At 35.6% G+C, this 22,951-nt stretch overlaps 6 protein-coding genes across 6 annotated transcripts; 4 read left to right on the top strand and 2 right to left on the bottom strand.

Moving 5' to 3' along the window:
• The first annotated feature begins 2,414 nt into the window (after nucleotides 1-2,414).
• On the top strand, nucleotides 2,415-7,637 carry LOC107860776 (nuclear transport factor 2B). The gene is made up of 2 exons (XM_016706250.2): nucleotides 2,415-2,915; nucleotides 7,314-7,637. The coding sequence occupies exons 1-2, from the start codon at nucleotides 2,619-2,621 to the stop codon at nucleotides 7,386-7,388; spliced, it is 372 nt and encodes a 123-aa protein (XP_016561736.1). The 5' UTR covers nucleotides 2,415-2,618; the 3' UTR covers nucleotides 7,389-7,637.
• A 685-nt stretch (nucleotides 7,638-8,322) lies between these two features.
• On the top strand, nucleotides 8,323-8,884 carry LOC107860777. Its single transcript, XM_016706251.2, has one exon. The coding sequence runs from the start codon at nucleotides 8,463-8,465 to the stop codon at nucleotides 8,670-8,672; it is 210 nt and encodes a 69-aa protein (XP_016561737.1). The 5' UTR covers nucleotides 8,323-8,462; the 3' UTR covers nucleotides 8,673-8,884.
• Nucleotides 8,885-9,659: 775 nt separating this feature from the next.
• LOC107861499 lies at nucleotides 9,660-10,147 on the bottom strand. Its single transcript, XM_016706836.2, has one exon. It carries the CDS (start codon nucleotides 10,002-10,004, stop codon nucleotides 9,798-9,800), a length of 207 nt encoding a protein of 68 aa, XP_016562322.1. The 5' UTR covers nucleotides 10,005-10,147; the 3' UTR covers nucleotides 9,660-9,797.
• Nucleotides 10,148-18,081: 7,934 nt separating this feature from the next.
• On the top strand, nucleotides 18,082-21,902 carry LOC107861500. Its single transcript, XM_047407646.1, has one exon. The coding sequence runs from the start codon at nucleotides 18,212-18,214 to the stop codon at nucleotides 18,419-18,421; it is 210 nt and encodes a 69-aa protein (XP_047263602.1). The 5' UTR covers nucleotides 18,082-18,211; the 3' UTR covers nucleotides 18,422-21,902.
• LOC107861501 lies at nucleotides 19,571-20,011 on the bottom strand. Its single transcript, XM_016706838.2, has one exon. The coding sequence runs from the start codon at nucleotides 20,009-20,011 to the stop codon at nucleotides 19,799-19,801; it is 213 nt and encodes a 70-aa protein (XP_016562324.1). The 3' UTR covers nucleotides 19,571-19,798.
• Nucleotides 21,508-21,902, top strand: LOC107861502. Its single transcript, XM_016706840.2, has one exon. The coding sequence runs from the start codon at nucleotides 21,508-21,510 to the stop codon at nucleotides 21,715-21,717; it is 210 nt and encodes a 69-aa protein (XP_016562326.1). The 3' UTR covers nucleotides 21,718-21,902.
• Nucleotides 21,903-22,951: the final 1,049 nt, after the last annotated feature.

Genomic DNA, 22,951 nt, shown 5'->3' with positions numbered 1-22,951 from the left:
AAAGTAATTGTTGATTTCTTGTTTTGTAATTGTTGTAGATTCAACACACGTGCATCAAAACCCCTACTAATAGTCATCTTTGATTGTGTTTTTATTTCAGGATAATTTGATAAAATAAAATTGGTACTGTAGAGTTAATAAACTTATCTAAGTCTTGCATCTTTTTCTATGTTGGAAATGATTGGTTTGGATGTTTGGTTGTTGATTTTAGAGAATTTGATGTTGATTTGATCGAATTTATCAGGTGGGTTGAGTTTTTTATCACTATTTTAAGGTATTTTTCAATGATGATAATGACGTTTTCCGGCGAAAATTCATCGAAAAATCTAATGTGTGTGCATGTGTTGTTGTGTGGGGGTGGACGAAGGTGGATGAGTGTGTGTGCAGGTGTGGCAGTGTAGGGGGTGGACGGGGGGTGTGTGCAGGTGTGGAAGTGGACGGGAGGGAGGAGGGGCGAGTGGTTACAAAGAAGATGGAAAATGGGGGGTGGGGTATTTTTTTAATTTAAAATATTTTATATATATTTAAAAATATGTAAATATATATATACATATATATAATATTTATATATATTTTTATATTATATATATATACATATATATATATATATATAAATATTTAAAAAAATTCTTTATTTACTTGGCTCTGACGTGGCGGTGATGTGTTAGTGAGTATGATGCACTCTCCGTTATGAGAGTGGTATTATATATTAAAGGGTGAAATTAATTCACTTTAAAGATATTAAGAGGGGTAAATAAATAGAATATTAGTTTAAGTGCTAAAGTAAGATTTGACGACAAGTTTGAGGGGGCATAACTAATCCCAATATAACTTATCCTATCATAATTTATCCCAACATAACTATATAAACGACACCTAAAGGTATAAGATAAAAAGATTGAAATGAAGAGAGGCGCAATTAAGTAAAAGAATAACACAAATCTAAAGCAAAGGGATATCTTGAACCAAATTTAAATATGTCAAGAACTTTTGAAGGGAATTCTTCAAGCTCGTAAACAAATCAATCAAAAATAAAAGTATTTGTATCTCTCTCTATATAATATATAAATATATATATGTAATATAATATATTATAAGTGTGAAAATCCTTATAAAAGTGATTTAAACTTTTTATCCTTCATTAAAAGATTCTTCTTTAGATAAAACTGTCTTTTCACTATTTTTTAAAAATTATTATTTAATTATTTTTATATATTAACTAGACTCCTAAAATATATGGGACTCCAAAAATGTATGGAAGGAGAATCAATTAATATTTTTCCTCTGGTATTGATTAATTAGAAAAATACTCCTGAAATAGGATAGAAAAATACTCCTAAAATAGGATAGAAAAATACTCCTAAAATAAGACTCTCAATACTTCTATGAATATTGAAATGCACGTTAAACTACCGAAGAAATAAACCAATTTACTTATTGGGAAAATATGATTTATGCTCATCTAACTTAATTCGGTTGCATGTCTAGATTGGTGAATGCTTAATTTTTTAATCCTCAACTTCTTCACTATTTTTGTCAACATAATAGAATTCAACGTGTGTGCATATAAATATCTTCTTTGTTTTAATTCAAGTCATTCTTTAAGGTCAAAATTTCCGCTCACACAAGAATTATTTTAATCAAAGTTGAAGCTTTGTGAATACTATTGTATTATTTTATTGTAGTTTACAGGTCGTAGATGAATTTACAGGTGATAGATGAATGTCGGTCAGCTTTGATGATTTTTTTAGGTAAAGGTTAGGTTTAAATATATTATTTTTATATCTCTATTTTGAGATTTTTTTTTGTGTAAATGTTAAGTTTAGTTTATTATTTTGATATCTCTATTATCGTATTATTTTGTTATAATTTACAGATAGTAGATGAGTGTCAGACGACTTTGGATTTTTTTTGTGTAATTATATTGTTTTGATGTTTTTATCATCCTATTGTTTTGTTGCAATTTACAGTTGATAGATGAATGTCGACGGACTTTGATAATTTTTTAGGTAAAGATTATGTTTAATTAAATAAATTCTTCAAAAGATGTTGAATTTAATTATTGTATTTATCATTATTATTTAGACAAATATATTATTTGAACTCAATAAAGTGAGGTACACATGCGAGCTGTGTACACCTAAACTAGTAAATAACATAAATATCAATCCTTTTTGGAAGTAATTATACTTTCTCTCATTTTTTTTAATTACTTTACTCTCTCCCCATTAATATATATAATATAATCGACATATACATAACATTCTGTGTATATGTTAAAATTTTTGTAATATATTTAGGGATTTAAATTTTTTATAATATTAAAAATATAAATTATGTATTTATGTAATTTTTAAAAAATAAAATGTAAAATTGTGTATAATAGATCTTTTTTCGAACCGTATCGCCAGAGCATTAGTCATCGGTCTGCATTTCTATTTTTTTTTCTTTTTTTTTTTAAAAAAGGAAAGAAAAAAGAAAGTAGAAAAGGGGATGCCATTTCCCATCCAATCCCCACGCGATTAGTTGGCTCCTGCCATAGCGTATTATTGCAGCTACTCACCAATAATAGGAGGCACATCAAAGCAGCGATTGAGCAAATCTCAATCGGGGAGGCCATGGATCCAGACGCTGTTGCGAAAGCATTCGTAGACCACTACTACACCACCTTTGATACCAATCGGGCCGGCCTTGCTAATCTCTACCAGGAAACTTCTATGTTGAGTTTTGAAGGCGTTAAGATTCAGGGTGCTCAGAGTATCGTCGGTAAGCTCACCAGTCTCCCTTTCCAGCAGTGCAAGCATCACATCAACACCGTCGATTGTCAGCCTTCTGGTCCTGCCGGCGGTATGCTCGTCTTTGTCAGCGGTAATCTTCAACTCCCCGGCGAACAGCATGCCCTCAAGTTCAGTCAGGTAACTCATTCATTTTCTAATTGCCGATCTACTTGTGTATTACTATCATTTCTGAATCGCTTATAGAAGGAAATCGATGGAATCTAGGTTTCCTTTTTGGAATACATAAGTGCTATGATTTTGGCTTATGACAATTCTCATAGAGGAATTGAATAATCTAGCACCAGCTTACTTTCCATTTCGAGGATCTCGTGATGTTATGGAGTGAGATTCTGAAAATTTAGAGATAGGTATATGATTTGCATATTTTAGGTTTACTGCTGCGGGACTAGTTATGCTAACGTGTTAATAACTAGAGTCTCCAGGCTCTATGTGAAGATATAAACAAGAATTCTGTAGTATGGCCTTGATTGTAACTTGTAAGCATGTCTATGGAGTTATAGCTTTGATGGCTTGGAGGATGATGCCATGCACTCTGTATTCTGATACTAATGTTGCTTACTAGATTTTAGACTTCAATTGAACAATATATATGAGTGGCATAGGAACTTCCTTGGGCACCTCGACTGATCTACCCAACAACTTGCTACGATCCAACCGTGGGTGGCAATCTTAGGTTCCAAGGGTGGAGTAGAAAGTCTTTTACCGAGTGTCATATTTGGGAATTTGTACCTTAGACCTCCAACTTGTTATTTGTATGGCTCAACCCCGCAATCATCCTTTTGGGAACTGGATATATGCCTATGATATGCTATTACATGCTTTCTGATCTTCCAAAACTCAATTGTTGCTCATATGTCTAGTTGCTAATTTCTTCCTAGACATTCTCTTCATTTTCACCTTCTTCATCTAGTTTAAGATGTGTGTCTTTGAAAAGGTTATTAAACTGTAATGTTCTACAATGATTTGGTTGTCTTGGACTCTTGGCAAGGATGACCTTTTGAAAAAAGAAACAGTTGGACAATGCAACTTCAAATGCTGTAACTTCCAAGGTTTTCTTGCTAGTGAAAATATAGCTTAACCGGAAAATACAAACAAACTGAGGACAACTGTAAAATTTTTTTTAGCTTTCCACATTAGGTCCCCTGAGTATCACCACAAGTATAAGTTATTCTTGTGTGAAACAATTCTAAAGCTTGGACCTTAAAATAACATCAAGTCCATCATTGGATGGAAATCCCATAACTATTCATGTTATCCGACCTCTCTATTATGAGGGTAAGGGACATATTCCTTTTCCAGAATCCATTCCCAAATAGAGAGCACTCTAATGGAATATCCTTTTAACCAGAAAAGTTTGCTTGATTAACTCTTCATCTGCCATGCCAAATCCCTCTCCACCGGCTTTTCTTGTAAAGCTGACAAAACCAATTTTAATCTGCCAAGGGGATCATCCATCCACATCTATCAAACCAACACTTGCTGGATTCTTGCTGCAGGCAAGGGTGAATCACTTGGAAACAGAGAAAATTTTTTAGCGGGAATTTCCTTTTCTATGCATAAGTTTTTACTGCTGCTAATATGTCCATATTTTGATTCAAGGAAATTGAGACTTGCAATTGCTAACTACACTATAGGAAGAACCAAAGTTTCTCATCCAGTTCAAGGATTGTATGCTTGGGTTACTTAGCATAGCTTCTGTTTAGAGTTCTGAAAGGAATTTAAAGAGGCATTTGACTGGCCATGGGTTGTTAATCCAATCTTTAACAGTGCAGTCGTGATGGAAGAAGTGTTTAAGTTGATTGTATTAAAAGGAGCCAGTGTGTTAGCAGTGATGCCTATAAACCAGCACAAGGGTACCAAATAGTGCCTAGAACTATTGCAGATATCCTGATGGCATCCTTCTTCACCTTTTGTCTTCGATAAAAGTTTCAGTGACCCTTACCATGAATAACAACTTCTTTTTACAACACAAAGCTCTAATAGAAATATAAATTTGTTCCGTTGAGCCGGGGGTCTATCGGAAACAGCCTCTCTACTTCTTCGGAGGTAGCGGTATGGAGACCGCGTACATCTTACCCTCCCCAGACCCCACTTTGTGGGAATACACTGGGTTTGTTGTTGTTGTTATGCCAGAGACGAAACACTTGGCCACAATTTTTCAATGCTGTACTCTGACACTTGATTAAAGAAGTAATAGTCTGATACTAGTCATAACATGTCTTTTAGATAATCTGTTTAGAGTAAGATTGTTAATTGCAAATTGTCCTGCAGCTGGGCATTCGTAGAATAGAGATACATACTTCAATGTGATAGTCTGACTCTTGATAGAAGAGGTAGTGATTGTCTGATAGTAGTCATAACATTTCTTCTAAATAATATGTTTAGAGTAATCATCATTGTTAACCGCAAAGTATCCTGCTGATGGGCTTTAGTAGAATAGAGATACAATGTGATAGTCTGACTCTTGATTGAAGAGGTAGTGATTGTCTGATAGTAGTCATAACATTTCTTCTAAATAATATGTTTTAGAGTAAGCATTGTTAACCGCAAAGTATCCTGCTGATGGGCTTTAGTAGAATAGAGATACATACTTCTGGTATTGGTATAGACTATTGGTTTGGTAGTTGAAGCATAATGGCTGTTAATGGTGCAAGTAATATCACATGTGTACGGCCAGTCGACTACCCATGTCCAGGGGAGGGAAACAGTGGCTTAGTGGTTGCGTTTCAGAACTTATGGAGTAAGTGAACTATTACACTTCCAAAGGCAACTATTATACTCAAAATTCTTTGTGTGTAGCTGACTTGAGGAAGAAGAGAACAGTAAGCTTCTAATCCCATTCTTTTACTTGAAAGGTGCTTTGTTTTTTGTTATGCATTTTGTTTGAGGGTGTTTTTTGTAGCTTAAAGGGCTTTCAACCTACTGCTTTGTTGAACCTTTAAAGGATTGTGGTTTTATCAGATGCATTTCTTTATTTTCTGTATCCTTATAGAGTGTTTAGAAAAGTTAATTGCATAAGTTTTAGAATGTCTTCATTTCGATTTCCCTGAACAATGGAACATTGAGTATGCGGTTCTGCCCATATCTAGTATTGTCTTGCTTTGACTTTTTTTTTTTTTTGTCGATAAATTTTAACTTACTATTTGATTTAATCTCGTATTTTTTAGCAGATTGCCTTACCTTGATTTCTGAAGCATTGCCTGATTATTTTCCCCGTCGTATAGCTGAGGCCTATTATTATAAGAAACAATATCCATTCTTGAATGGGTAATCTTTGGCCTCATCCTTAAAGCACATTTTGCAGACAGATTATATGATGTCAACAACATACCCATGAATACAGAAATGAGAGCATTAACAGCAACAAAGTAATGTTAAACGTAGAGCAGTACACATATCTAGAGGAAAGAACATTAATGAAAACAAAATAGTGCGATAATTGAAGTACAAAAACACAGGTGATAACCGAAACCGAAGAACAGGAAACAATGAGAATAGTGCTAATACCAACGGTAAGAAAGGTCCAAGTACAAACACCAAGCCTATCCCGTAGGAAAGCGAGAGAACACTCTACTACCAACTATCCTTTTACCCTAATCCGCGACCTCCAAATCCTTCTATTTAAGGTCATGTCTTCGGTAAGCTCAAGATGCACCACATTCTGTCTAATCACTTCCTTCCATTACTTTTTCGGGCTGCCTCTTCCTCTCATGATACCCATTACTGCCAACCACTCACACCTCCTCATTGGGGCATCTACACTTCTCTTCTTCACATGCCCACAGTAAACATATGATGAGCCCAAACAAGAAATCCAAGAACACAATTTTGTGTAGAGAAAATGGATTATGGGAGTGTGTGGCTTGCCTAAGCCATTTCAGCCTCGCTTCCCTCATTTTGTCCACCATGGAGGCTACTTCTACCTTGTCCCGGATATCTTCATCCTAATCTTATCTCTCCTAATATGTCCACACATTGAACATGTGCATTCTTGACTGGCCAACTCTCCATCCCATACAACATATCCAGTCTAACCACCACCACTCTGTACAACATACCATAAGTTTTTGATGGTACGTTTTTACAGATTATATGATGTCTTCATATACAAATTAAAAGATAAGATTGCAGATACTCTTTTTTCACTTTCTTTTCCTTTCTCCTGCTTTTAACTTTGCGTTAATGTTTCCTTAATCTCCAGACACACCATCGAAAAACTTCTATTTTTGACAATTCAGAAAAAATAAGAACTGACAAGTTTTTGTGTGTTGCTTTTTAGTTTTGGCAATTGAGCCCTCAGTTTCTTTCTGGAATTCGTATTTCTGATAATAGCTTTGCTGCATTGTCTGTGGATATGTGGAAAAATTGCAGATACTAGAGTCTCTGTATTAGAGTTGATCAAATTGACCTTTATAGCTAATTCTATGCTACGTTAGATGCTTTATCCATACTTTCTTGATAAGCACAATGTTTCAGAACTTGTTCACACTCTCTTACTCTTTTTTTGGATTGCAGATGTTTCATTTGATGCCAACACAGCAGGGGAGTTTTTATGTATTGAATGACATATTCCGGTTGAACTATGCATGAAGGGTACTGGGTTGAATTATCTCTTGTTCGTGTTTTCTTGATTGAACAAATTTACTGAATATATTCTGAGAGTTTGAAAGGCATTGCTTCAAAAGACTGGTTTACTGTGGCTTGTTTAGTGATCAATGGATTTGAACTCACAAATGAGCTCTTCCTTGTCGCTAGATGTTATATGCTTTGAAAATTGCTGCCTCTAGGTCTCACTCTCTCTGTGTTTGATCTCTATGATAAATGTTGTCATTTTCTCTTTGTTTGGATTGCTACCTTTAATAGCTGATAACAGTTTTTGTGTACTACAAAGAACAGCAGTAGACCCAGTGTAATCACACAACTCAACTGGTGGGGTGTGGGGAGAGTAGTGTGTACGCAAACCTAACCTCTACCTTGAAAGGTAGAGTGGCTGTAAGTTGTGTAATTGAGAGAATTTGTAATGCGAGAGGTTTCGCACCAACGATTGGGAAAAAGAGTGGATTGCTTTTCTCTTCAAAATTATACGGTAGAAGGGGTGAAATGGATCTATTTATTTTTTACAAGTTCAGGCGAAAGCAAGTCGTGCTGGTTCTTGTGGCAAAATTTAATCCAGCTCAATTAATATTTATCTAGTGTAGCCTATTTATGGTGGTTGTTTCAGGGAAAGACACCCTTTCCTTTTTTTCATCATTGGTGGCAAAATTCTTGTAAAAACAGAAATACGGTAGAATAACATTGACTAAAAGCTAACTATTTATTTTGAATGCATCTCTGTGGGAGTTTGGGGGTCGGTGGGAGAGAATCAGAATGTTGATCTGGTAAGCAACCAACTTCATGCTTCTGAACATCAAAAGCAGCAGCCCCACTAATAGACACATGAGTTTGTGGTATAAGCAAGGGATAAAGTGTGAATCAGAATACCTTTACTTGGTAAGTTTCTCTATAAATTTCCCCTTCGTAATACACCTAAGGTGAACTACCTTTGCCAGGCTTCAAAAAACTCTCTGAGTTTCTTGGAAATTGAGAGATCAATAGCCTAACAAGGCCCCTTCGATCACTATATTTTTTTGGATAAGAGGTTAAGTATTGATTGGTGAGAGGAAAATGTCTGATTGGGGTCCGGTGTTTGTGGCGGTGGTGCTCTTCGTCCTGTTAACGCCAGGGCTGCTGGTTCAGGTGCCTGGTCGCAATCGATTTGTTGAGTTTAGCAACTTTCAGACGAGCGGAGTGTCCATATTAGTTCACTCACTTCTCTACTTCGCCCTCATTTGCATCTTCTTATTAGCCATTGGGATCCATTTGTACACTGGCTAAACTTTTTACTGAATCTTCGTAATCATGGTCGACCTTTTCTTTCACCTATTTGGGTTGCGTTGTCATTTGTCATGCATGTTTCTTGTTTGGCCTTGGCTTCTTTCTCTCTTGTTTCACCATTCAAATTTCAATTCAATTAATTTATGATTTGATATGATGTATCATCCGTTGGGAAAGCTCTAGTTATTGATGGTTGCACCTTTTTTTTCTTACTAATACTCCCTGATGTTCCTGATACGATGGGAATCAATTCTAGTAATCTTTTTTGGTACTCCTAATTTCCAAACATTAAAAGCAAGTGGAACACAACATGTGATCTTGATTGTTGCGTGGGGCCATTGTGGCAATTCATGCTTGTTGAATTCCATACATATCCGGTGATAGATTCCACTAGGGTTTTTTTTTGGTACATCCTTAGTTCAAGAAAAGTATTTTTCAAAACAAGTTTGACAAATACGAGTAAAAAATATGGTTAAATTATTGTAGGAAAAAAATGCTAACAACAAAAAGGTACATGTAACCCAAATAAAAGAAAAAAGAATTTATACACTGTAAAATAAAATTAGTAATAAATATTATCCTACTACCAGCTAACTTTTGTCCTAATCGTTGGCCTTTGTTATTTCCTATCAAAATTAGGAATCATTCACTTCGCAAAAATGCTATGCCTTAAATCAATTATTTGCGGAAGCTTAGATTTTCAGCTAAAATAGAGTAATTGCTAATTTGCAATTTATTGAAGGACTAACTTTGGCATTTATCCCCTTATTAAGTGGGAATTAAGATAATAGCTTGATGAACTATTAAATAAAATAATACTAAAGTCACCAATAATTGAGTCAATTCATCCTCTCTTTGACTGAATTATAGCTGGATTTTTTCTTAAAAAAAAAAAAAAGGCTGAGAGAATGGGAACCCATAGATAAACAACAGTAAGTGAAATAAATCGAAAGGTAAAAAGAGGAATCATCAATCAAATTGGGCATATATGTAAGACTGAAACTTAATTAATCAACTGCATTCATAATACAAAAGTAAATCTTACAAAAGCAGCTGTTGCAGATTAGCTCCTTATAATATAACTAGGATACTTATATGTGTGTTTCTTGGTAGGTAAATAATTAATTAAGCATAGAGATGTATATTGAGAATGACTAGGAAAAGCATAAGAAACAAACCAAAGAAGAGAGTATGAAGCAACATAGAGACAATACTGGTCTTCATATTCATGAAATCAACTGGCCTATGCTTCCCTGGCATTTGAAATATTAGTCCTGGACATAGAAATCCAAATAACGCTGTTGCGATTATCGGTGCTGCCCAGTCCTTCATCTTCTATTTTCTTGGTTCTCTCTAGCTCTCTCAAATCAACCTTCAAATACACAAAAAAAGGGAGAAGAGTGAAGAAAAGTAGCTTTAATTTGGATACATTAATAATTAATAATGGGCGTGGAAGTAGAAAATGATATTGAGAATCCCATTCCCCCGACAACTTTTACTATTTATTCCCGTTTCTGTATTTTCTTATTACTACTACTAGTGGTGTGTTAGTTATGGTGGGTAAGGCCAATTATGCATCAATAATGTACTCCTTTTTCAATTTTGCAGAAATATGGTAATGAGAGGTGGTATAAAATAATCGGAGCCTCCTTGACGATGTAAAGTTGTGTCCGTACAAATTCTGCTGGAATACTATATACATGAGATTATTTTTATGACCTTTGTTTACTTCAATAACAGAACATGTCCTGCTCGACTCAATTTTTTGTCACTCCTTATTGCTAGTGTTTGATTACATCACAATTCATGCATGCTTTATTATTTTTAAAATTCTTTTTGCCCTTCTTTAACCTTTGTTTGCCTTTCGGCTGTGAAGCGGCAATAAGCAGCTATGTTATGTGTCTACTTGCTTCAGCTGGTTCAATCGTAATTTTATTATATTACTTCTAATAAATTACTATAAGTTATTTAACTATTAAAAAATTATAATATTAAATAAAAATATAAAATAAGCGATATGCCTACTTGTTGTGCCTGCTTCAACTGCTTTAATCGTAATTTTACTATATTACCTCAAATTAATTATCATAGGTTATTTAAGTATTAAAAAAATTATAATATTTAATAAAAAATAATAAATTAACTTTTATTTTCTTAAATTTAGCCGATGTCTTATATGATGCCTATTTATGTTTTTTTTTTCACAAGTATTTTTTTATAGTAATTTTATCATATCACGTCTAATTAGTTATTATAAGTCATTAAGACATGAGTTCTTCGTTGCTTCAATCGTGATTTTATTATATCACCCCTAATTAATTATTATGATTGCATTAGAAAATTAATAATATTTTATAAAATAGACACAAAATGATATGTCAACATAAAATAGTTGAACGACTATCAAAGTTATATTACTGCCACATGAATTAACTTTTGAAATTATATCAAGATCACTTAAATTGACATAGAAAAATAGTATTATAAATTATAATAATTATAATTATTTTAATAATTAATCAGCTAAATTATATTTATATAGCATAAATTGAGATTAAAAAAATAACATATACGCCCTTTCAATGTCTAATAACAGTATACATACTAACGTGGTTTTGATTAGACAGCACCTTGAAGTTGAAGGCATACCTACCCCACCACAACAGAAAAGTAGAGAAATTAAAGGAGAAGTGAAAATGAAAAAGATAGGAAGGGAATAAGGATGATGTATTTACATTATCCGACCACCTCATGGGAATTGGATTTTTCCCATATTGTATCGTGGCATCATGTCTGTGTTGACCAAAACTATCTCATTTACCATTGAAAATAAAAGAAAAAGAGGAACTAGTAGAAGGGTCTTTACAGTCTGTTTGCATGTTGGTTTTTCATGGTATGATATGGTATGGTATGACTATCATGAAAATCATATTTGTTATCATGATTTTTTAAAAATGGTGGTATGGTATAGTATGGTATGATATAATTACCATGAGAATCATGTTTGTTTTCATGATTTTCTAAAAATGATAGTATGATATGTTACTATTCCATGATTTGATAATCATGGAATGAAGCAATTTATTAAACCACCAAATTGATGGTGTGCCATAATTTTCATTTTTCTTTTCCAACTATACCCTTTTATAATTTTCTTTAATCCTATTTTATCCTTATCAACAAAATACATGCTAAGACTATGCATTTGTTAACAAGATCGAAGATTGCAAGACTTCCTATTAGCGATATAAAAATTCAAAGAGTGAGAAAAATGATCACAGTTATTTAGTAGTAGTAGTTTTTAATGCTAATAAAAACTCAATTCAATTAAAAAAAATTGAAAATTGAAATGGAAGGAAACTGAGTGAATGCACAAAAATCATATATATGGGAAGTGATTTTTGAACTCTAAGATACATACATGTATACCAATTGTTTCATTGATTGGAAAGTACTTCCCGATTGCATTAGTTTGCGTTCGTCAAACCTTTGTTTAGCAAATACCCTTGTGAATTTGGCGTCTTAAAAGGATCATCGGGTAGCTATGAGAAGCATCAAGAAAGAAAGGACAACTGGTTACGCTAGCACTGATATGGATAAAAAAGTTGATATCTTAAATGTATTACAGTTAGAGGCATTTTAGTAAATTTACCTATTACCGTACCGTACCATACCATCAAACCAAACAAAAAATCTATTATTAAACCGCAGTGAACGATACAGTCCATCCAAACATGGTACTGTACCATACCATACTACACTATACCATACATTATGAAACCATGACAAACCACCATCCAAACATGCGGTTAGTCTCTTTTACATTTAAAAGGCTAATCAATGTCTTAAAAGTAAAATTAGGGGATCAATTAAAAAGGATTTGAGGGGGCATCCATGCAAGTAGAAAAATGGGCAGAGATCAATCTGTGAAACTAGATTTAGGCTTACTTATATACTTACAATATTATTCAAAGGTATTTCGTCATCCAATTCTCTCATGTTATTTCTCTATCTTTTGTAATTACTTTTACTATTAAATACTAGGAAAATATTTTTTTTTGAAAAGAAAAACAAATCAACTTGGTGGAAGTTGTTCCCTATTCAAAAGTATTCCATCATCCAATCCTCTCCTATGATTTTATTATCTTTTAATGGTAACTTTTATTGAAAACTTTTTATCTCCCACTCTTCAAGATTTTTCTTGGTCCGATGATTTAAATTTCAGCAGAATACGTTCTTTTGTGCCACAATGTGCTTGACCCAAAGTTTTTTCTTTCTACACAAAGTTGAAGGGGTATGTTATTCATCAGTCACAGCTTATAATATAAAATGGGGTAAAATTGAATTTACTGTTTAATATATTATTCTCCATGATCCTTTTGCTCTCTCCTCTTTTACTTCCTTCCAAATATGTTTAGCACTTAGCAACTAGGGGTTCCGGACAGTGGTCAGGGGTTTAAAAAATAAAAATACATGAATAAGCCAACAAAATATAATTTCAAGGAAATTAATAATATATAGGAAAAAGAAAAAAAGGCTTTTAAGTTTTTTTGTTGATTTTATATTTTAACTTATTATTATTATTATTTTTTTATATATATATAGCATGCATTTATTTTTTAATAGCTAATGGCTGTAGGCATCTTTTTTTTTTTTTCTTTATAGATGTACATAATATAAAGTAGCAGCTGTACAAAACAGTTTATTTATAAAAAAATATGCAGCCTGGTGGGGATCGAACCCGCGACAAGGGCTGTGGTAGCGCCCTAAGAAGCGGAAAAAGTACCACTAAGCTAACCAACAACCTTGTGTCAGGTGGTTCAAAATTAATATATGTACATAAATATAGATTTTCTACCTTATATATACATCATAATTTTTTGCCGAGGGGGTTCACCGCTACCACGTAGGTCCGCCCCTGGTCTCGGAAAGGAATAGAAAGAAAGAAAGTAAAAAAAAATTGCATGTCCCCTCCCCCTAAAAAAAAATTGTCTGTCCCTTGGGAAGCAAAATAGAAAAACTCCTAAAAATTGATGTTACACTTCAGCCACCCTGAGAGACAGATATGCTCGAATCTGCGTCCAATTACCTATGGATACCCCTTTAATTAACATGATCCATATCGGCAACCATCAATAACTGATTCTCTATGAAGGTGAAGGTTTCCTGTGCAAAGGCTGTGGACGGCTGGGTCACACAATACACTCATGCCCCCATTCAAGACAAAGTCCGGCAGATCAAACATCGACCTCCAAACAGCTAGATAACAATGAAACGGAAGAGTGAAAAACAATATCTTTTAACAGAAGAAAGAATAACAATACAAATTGCCAAAAATAGAAACCCCCAGGTACTCAAAGCCAGGCGTAAAACATCAAAGTAAAACTATTCAATGGGACCTTAGGTAAGTTCTTGGAAACTTCAAACTTCAGCATACCTCAAATGGCGGCCAAGTTTACAGTATGACCCAGCCTTCTGAGCTACGCCAAGGTAATGACCCGAAAAGTCAATTGGGCTCAACCCCCCAACCTCTAGTTGGGCGCAACACTTTTAAGGATCCAGAAACCAACTCAAGGCCCACTAACACCCAACGAAAGAGACCCTTAGGGAACTTTACAAATCAGTTTGGGCCTTTCGAGCATTTGGTCTCTACCAATATAGAAACCAATAATGTCCTCACCTCGGGCCCATTAGCCTCCCAAAAAACCCAAGGGACCCAAACCCATAACCCGACCCCAATAAATTTAGCTTCCATGGTAAGCAAGAATAATACCACCTCTAAAGATGAGGTGGAAATTAAAAAAAGCCACATCACCACTCTCCCCTCTTCTAACACCCAAACTTCTTCTCCTTTTCTCATAACTCTGCCGGCGCTAATAAAAAGCAGTGACATAACTGTCACTTCTGCAGCACCAACATTTATTACCAAACTCAATGGTAATGATGAGGGTAACCCAAAGGATTCCCCTTAGTCCTTTTTCTTACTGCAAAATCATTTCTAACTACAAAAATCAAAATACTCTCCCAAACTCTCTCTCCTTTCCTCCCAGTGACAATAGTGGAACTTCCCCAATAGAATCTCTCATTCATAATAATCCCCTTACCTCTGGAACACCAGCCATCCTTATGGCTGGAAATGTGCCTCTCTCAAGAAATAGTTTTACTGAAATTAACAGTGGAAAACACAAATATCCAGCTCAGGATTTAGGACCCTACATATTTGGCTCAACTAGTAATGGAGGGCCTCAACCAAGGATTTGTGAACTTTGGACAGACGATATGGATGTCCACGATGATGAAAATCATCAACCAACCATTCCAGAGCAATCTAACTCCAGAACTAGTCAATATGGAGCTCTCAGCCATGACTCTAAGACTACCTTTCCCCTAGGATTTCGGGGCTGTTAGAGACGGGCCCAACTTTTGTTCTAAACTTTGAGGCCTCATTCAAACCAATGACCATCTTAAATACTCCTACTCTATCTCTATTCTTAGAAATACAAGAGAGAGAGAAGACTCTCCAGGTGCTGGAGAAAAGCAACAGAAAAATGGAGAAATTTTATCCTTTCTCAAAGCACCAAAGGCAGACGTAATCACTCTAGAAAGACCTCTAAATCACTCATTCGAGGACCTTATCAGTGAGATGTTTTTGGTGTTACTCCCAATAGAGCTCAGCAAATTCGACCTGGAGATTCTTCCTCCAGTAAAAGAGATATTCTATAAAACCAAAGTAACTCCCATGGAAAAGAAGAGGAAAAAATCTCATCCATCTCAGGGATCATCAGCCCAGAGGGGGAAGACAGTGATGATAGACCCACCCTATAAACTATTTATGATCATGAAGAACTGTATCATATGGAATGCTAGGGGGCAAATAACACTGAGTTCAGAAGACACTATAAGGCCATGGTGCAAATGCACAACCCTGCTCTTTTGGCCCTCCTAGAGACCAGAATAAGAGATCACAAGGCCCTCTCTGATAAGCTTGACTTTAATAGCCCAATCCAGTTCCCTTCCCTGGGCAGCTCAAGAGGCATAGTCATTATGTGGGACAACTCTACTCTTAGTATCAATGGCATTGCCATCCTCCCCCAGGTGGTCCATGTCTCTGTCAAGGTAAACGACCTCTCCCCCTCCTGGTTCTCAAGTATTGTGTATACTAGTAACCTCTTTGAGGATAGGAAAATCTTGTGGAATAACCTCTCTGACTTTGCTAACTCTATAAAAAATCTACTCCATAACTCTTGGCTTATCGGAGGGGACTTTAGTAAGTCCTTAAAGCATTCGAGAAATTTTAGGGGAATGCCATTAACAGTAATAGGGTTGTTTGCTTTTGAGATTGTATAAACTCTTGTGATCTTATAGACTTAGGTTTCAAAGGGAGCAAGTTCACTTGGACTAACAAGATATATAGGAATAAACACTCCCTCATCCTGGAGAGACTTGATAGGTGTCTAGACAACAATCCCTGGATTAGGATGTTTCCTGAAACCTCCGTCAATCACCACCCTAGAACCCATTCTGACCACTGCCCCATCCCCCTCTCCTTTAAAGGTTACTCCTCTTCCTCTTCCCAAAAACCTTTCAGGATGGAATCCATGTGGTATTCTCACCCCTCCTTCCTTGACCTAGTCAGGGCTTTCTTTACCCCTCCACCCGTCCCGACAGAAGTCATCTCCTCCTTTGAATGAGCTGCAAAGACATTGAATAAGGAAGTCTTTGGGAATATCTTTCAAAAATAGAATAGAATCATAGCCAGACTATTTGGAATACAAAATTTCCTTAATTATGCCTACAATGCCTTTCTTCAATCTCTGGAATTCTCTCTCCAAAAGGACTTCAGCAGTATCCTTAAAGAGGAGCAAGAGTTCTGGAGAATGAAATCTATAATAAATTAGCTCATTAAAGGAGATTCCTAACACTAGGTTTTTCCACTCTTCTATCATTAATAGAAGGAGAAGAAACATGATTAGAGACTTACAAGATGATAATGGAAACTGGTATCACTCCCCTAATGATATCCAAAGTTCCATTCTTAGTTTTTACTCTAATCTCTTCTCCACAGGCGACTCATCTTCTCCCCTTAAATGTCAAAACATTCCCTCCTCTCATGGCTCCATCAGTACAAAGAATCACCCTCTTCTAGCTAACCTTTCTTCCAGTGCAGAAAATAAAAAAACAGTCTTCTCCTTCAATCCCTACAAGCCCCCCGTTCCAGATGGAATCTACCCTCTTGTGTACCAAAAATATTGGAGCATACTAGGCCAAGCCACTGTCAAATTCTGCACTGAATCCTTTACCAATGCCTTCATGGAACTTAATAGTCAACACTACATACCTCTGCCTCATCCCTAAATGCTCCAATTCCACCAATTTGAGGAACTTTAGACCCATTGAACTTTGTAACGTCCAATATAAAATTATTATAGAGATTATTGCTAACAGATTGAAGCCCTTCCTCTCAAGGCACATCAACCCCTCCCAATCTAGTTTCCTTCCCAATAGAAGGACCTCAGACAATGACATCATTGTTCAAGAGATCATCTCTCACTTCAGGAAAATGAAAGGAAAAAATACAACATGATTTTAAGATTGATCTTGAAAAGCCTTTGACGGGCTGAAATTGTCCTTTATTAGACAATCCCTCCATTTCTTCAATGTTCCTTCCAAACTTGCCAACTTTATCATGTCTTGTACTCCACTTCCTCCATCTTTGTCCGTGGCAGGGTAGGGGGAGCTGCTGGACGTGGGGGAGTTGCTGGATGGGGTGAGGTGGGGGAAGAGGGGGTGATAAATTAAATAAAAAGGAAAAAATCATTAATAAAATAAAATAAAATATGAAATTAAATATATTTAACACGTGGCAACACCTGATTGGTGTGTGTATTCACTTTCTTTGTTGTGACTGAAATTCAGCGAAAAATAATGTATTTGCAACGGATTAAGTAAGAATCATGGGGTAATAGGTCGAATTCAAAATTTAGATGTCTTTTTGAAGAAGTCGACCAACATCAGGGCCAACATCAGAAATTGCCGAAAGCCAGAATGATTATTAGTTTTTAATAAAAATAATCTAATTTGAATTAAATTTTATAAAAAAAAGTATAACTAAATTATTAAATATTATTTATAAAAACTACTTCTATAACACACATATTAACTCGTATATAGTAATTTGAGATATTACTATTTCAGGTTGCAAATTGTGTGATTTTGTTGGTTCGTTAAAAAAATACTCGTAAAAGGTTTCGCAATCAACGCTTTGCTCCGTGTTTAGAGTATGTAGGAGTACTTTTTTACATTTTAATAAAATGGGTTTGCGTCTTGTGCTCACACAAGGATCCAAAAACTCCTCTAGTGACTGACTAGTGTCCTTATCATAACATCACTAATATTAGTACCCCCCCGCACCCCAGCCCCCAGCTGCCTCCACCTAGTTAGAAATTTCCTCTCCTCTTTCTTTCTTTCTTTCTTTCTTTGCAGCGTTCTCCATAAGCTACAGCTTTTTTGGTCACCCCTCTCTGATATTGTTGTTGTTAATGGCGGACTGGGGCCCAGTGCTCATCGGAGTGGTACTCTTCATACTGTTGCAACCTGGGCTTCTGTTTCAGATACCGGGTAATAATCGTACTCTGGAATTTGGGAGCATGAAGACTAATGGAAAGGCTATTGCTGTTCATACCCTTATTTTCTTTACCCTCTATGCCATTCTCATTCTCGCTGTCCATGTTCACATCTATACTGGCTGATCTTCTCCAAATCCCCCCTTTTATGCTAGCTACTACCCTTTTCACTAATCCAAGTTGTAAGCCCTTTTTAGTTCTGTTTCTTTGTAATTTTTGTTTTCAAGAGGAAATATTATCAAGAAAGTTTCGGACTTTGAAATATTTGTGTCCTATTTATTTAATTTAATCTGCCTGCTGTTTGTCGTGGTTGCCCAAATGCTTATCTATGTGTCTGAATTGGGATCTGATTTAACTATTCCGGCCTCTCAAAATCTTTAGAAAACAAGCAAGGTGTGATTGAGACAGTAAGCTGCAGTAGAGTTGGGAGTGTAATCGATTCTACAATTTTTTATTCGTATATAGTTGACTGGAGGTTTAATAAATTACCAGCTACCCTGTAGTATAATCGATTCGATAATTAGTTTAATTACTATGTAGTTGACAGCTAGTTTAATTTATTGGCAACAGAAAGTGACTAGTGATCTCATTTCTGCGTCCAAAATGTGATCTTGAATTCAATTGAGAAGTGAGGCTTGCTCGAGTTGTACGTTGAGCACCTTCACCATCAACGGCTAGGTTGAGGGTGAGGGTAATGAAGAATGTTATTGATCCTCCTATGATGGGGTGGGGAAAAAAATCAATACGCTCTAGATTGCTTCAGTGTAAGTTCATCTGCAGCCTCTATCCTTACAAGCTTCAGTTTCCGTTAAATGTGTTAGGGAAAAGAACATTACATTTCGATTGACAATAAAACAAACAAAGGATGGAAAGGTACTGTTTAAGTCGCTTAATCTGTTCTGTTGTAGAACGTAATACGGATTCTAGAGTGGCATCAGGATCATAGTGCAATATGCTGTACTCACTTTCTTGGACCAAAGATACATGCTTGTAAGTTTGATGGACGAGGGACTATTTTCAGGATTTGTTTTAAGTTCCATTTTACAACTTATTTAATTTTTAATTTCCCTGGTGCATAAATTTAATCTTTGAGATCTGCAACCCATTGCTTGCGCTTTGAGAACAGACTGATTCTGTCTTTTCTTCCATTTACCACAATCTTACCTAAAGTAGATATGCCGTTGCATTTTGTCCCTATATATAATAAATAGAAAAAGGAAAAAAAGGAGAGGGATTCTGAATTATGATACATCATGCACAAGGAATATGATAAAGTGGTCCAAAAACTTGTTCCTTTCATTTGATGAATTTGATAAACATTGACATTAGAACGCACAACACTTTGTCATAGTGTTTCAGAAGATCAAACTGGTTCAAAAGAAAAGAAACACAGAAAAAGGTTGATAAAACAAGAATCCCCCTTCAGCAAAAACTTTCCAAGAAGAGTTGAGGATTTGACTGTAGCATAAGGGCTGGCGAAGAGAACTTAAATGTTTGCCGGAATCAGCCAGACCGTATGTGAATACCAATAGCAACTATCAAGATTGTATATATGCAGAAGAATAAGATGGCATGAACCAGTATGGAAATCCCACTGGTGTACATGTTCCCGAATTCAATCACCCGGGTCCTTGCAGGTAGTTGGAATAGCAAACCCGGTGACAGTAAGATGAACATCGCTACTGCAACCACCACTGGTCCCCAATCTGCCACCATACTTATTTCTAGTATTGTGCCTCACCTCGTGCTCTCTCAAGGAATTTAACTAGGCACTCAACTGTCTCAGCTTTTAAGTTTTCTCTGTGTTTCTCAGCTGTTGAATTTAGTTGTGGAGTTTGCAAACTTGTAGCAGCAAATATATGGCAAATGTAAGTGATTTTGCTTAGTGAAGAAGGAGAGGGGGATATACTAAACTTGAGACTGAAAAGCAGGCAGTTGTGTTTTAAAGAGGAAGAAAGGTATGAAGTGGGGGGCTTTTTTGCTTTATGGAAGTCGACAGAAAATACCAACTTTGTGCTTAAGTTTCCGATTATTGAAGAACTCCCAAGCTTTTCTTTGGTTTTTGCTTTACAAATTTAATCAAATAAATTCATCAAGGTGGGGAGTCTTTAAAAAAGATTTGGAAAAAGAAAGGTGGTGAACGTGGAAAGAAGAGAAAAAGCCAAAACTTTGTGCGTTTACATTAATGCAAAATGCTTTAATTTGGCTTATTTATATTTGAAGTATGATATCTGATTACAGTGGATAGCTCAGCTACTAATTGGTCAAACTTGGCAATGTTTACGTTGTATCATGGTCCATGACAACTGAAAAGAACTAGGAAGGGGTGCCCACTGTGGATTTCCCTTTGTTTAAGCCGCGTTGAACAAAGAGCCCACGTTGATACATGAGTTTCATGGTGACACTAATACTTTTGCATGATAGGAACTAGGGGTGCACTTTATAGTTTCTTACATGTCAAGTTAAGCTCTCTGTAGTAGTAACATATAAATTCTTTTAAAACGAGCATCATTTATTTAAAAGAATGATATGATAACTCAAAAAATATATAGTCGAGAACGCTAGTGTAAGTTTTGTTTTTATACTTCTAGTATATAATAAAAATCCATCTTCAAGAGTTCTAGATTTTGCGCCCTTTCAGATTTTATAACATTCCGTTTTGTAGTGCAATCAGATAAGATAACGCATTATAATATTGGGTTGACTCTTCGTAGTGAATGGGCTCTTATCTTTTGCTTCTGCTATGCCATCTGCAGATAGGCCCATCTGTGTTTGGTTGGACTTCAGTGTAGCCATAAGAGTCCATCTGAAACTGAAAAGATCAAAATTTGTAATTTACGTCCAAAGCCCATAAAGGAGAGTGCCGTCCAGGAGAAGTGTTGAGAAGGTTCTCAATTGTAGCGTGGCGGGCAATCGTGGTATTGCTGATCGCTATCAGCTGATAATACAAATAATTTATTTGTCTGACGGTGCGATGATTATGATTTGTCTTGGCAGAGTATGCATTGTCTAGTTTCGCTTGGCCTTAAATTTGCTGAAATAATAGATGAGCCACACGGACACGCCACAGATCTAGTCATCAAAAATAAAAAGGTTCAACTGTGCAAGTTCCATGTCTAGCAACTCTTCCAAAATTCTCTAAAGATTCATTGTTTTTTCCATCTTCTTTTTTCCAATTATCTCCACATCACCAGTTAATCAGAGTAATAGGGATGGCTGATTGGGGACCAGTTGTAATAGCTGTTGTTCTGTTTGTGCTATTGAGCCCTGGGCTACTGTTCCAACTACCAGGGAACAACCGAGCAATTCAATTTGCCAATTTTCAGACAAGTGGACTCTCCATTTTGATACATACAATTCTCTTCTTTGGCCTTATTACCATCTTCCTTATTGCCATTGGTGTCCATATTTACACCGGCTAGCTACAATTTTCTGCTCACTTAGGTTCTCTAGTTTACCTTCTTTCAATTTAGCATTTGTGATTCAGTCTTTTCAATTCTTTGTTTTCCTATATATTGATTAGCCTTGTTCTGGGTCTGTCTTCAGCTGGTACTTTACATGTCGCCAGTTCTTCATATGCAATTTTAAGTGTTCTGTTTTTCTCGGATTGCATCTAGCTCAAATTCTGTATGCATTTATATTGATTGGGTGATGGCGTACTCTGATACTCTTTAATGCTGCTAAAACTTGATTTTGTTGACTACTATTACAATTCATTAGTTCTGCAAGTTGTTTGACTTCTCTGCCAGAACATATTCGTTGAAGGTATTAGCTTAAAAGAATGAAGATCACGACACTTGCAAAATCTAATCAGCGAATTAGAGTTGATTGAACAAACGAAACAGCACAATAGAGGCATATTCACATTCAAGTTATACGGGTTCAACATTAAAAATCTTTATAATTGAAGTTGTAATATTTTTAAAATTATGGCTGTCGTATAGTGCCTGATAATAGATTCGGATGAACCGATAACCAAAGGCTACATCCACGTCTGCAGACAGTAGGATGGTCCAATAGAAAAGCTAGATTGTATCATATAATAAGATCTACCGATGATGCTTATGACAATAAAATATGTATGGTTGGTAAAAAATTTCTCGAATATCCTACGGCCCCATAATGCAGCAAGATCATCTATTTCCTGCTTACAAGTCATCTGAAAATCCCATGACACCAGATAATTGGATAAGCAACTAAAAAAGTTGCTCCTACATAATATTTCTTACTACCAGAATAAAGCAACCAACTTTTTCGTGAAAGACGCATGCATTTACAAGAGATGGGGCTCTTAATTTAATCTTCAATTCAGTGAGAATCGAAATATCAAAAAAAAAAAATAGTTAGGAAATTTCTTAATTATGCCTAAAGCTCTGATTTGCACATTAAAACTCTTTGATTTTACCAATAAAACAGGAAATAGAAAGTGTCATATGTTGATCCTTGGGATCTTGTGAAGTTCTGTCATCCTTCAAGAAACTATACATGCAAAGGGAACAGATGTGTTACTTCAAAAGTACATACAACTTTAAGTTCTATGCATTCATGATCTCAAACATTATCACCAATTCAAACTTCAAGTCAAACAACTAATTGTCATTTGTCTCTTGAAATATTATCTAACTAGTCACCATTCACCACTGGTAGCTAGAGATG

Source organism: Capsicum annuum, chromosome 2 (assembly GCF_002878395.1).
Source record: "Capsicum annuum cultivar UCD-10X-F1 chromosome 2, UCD10Xv1.1, whole genome shotgun sequence".
In the NCBI taxonomy this organism is placed as follows: domain Eukaryota; kingdom Viridiplantae; phylum Streptophyta; class Magnoliopsida; order Solanales; family Solanaceae; genus Capsicum; species Capsicum annuum.
This window is presented reverse-complemented; position numbering and strand designations above follow the sequence as displayed.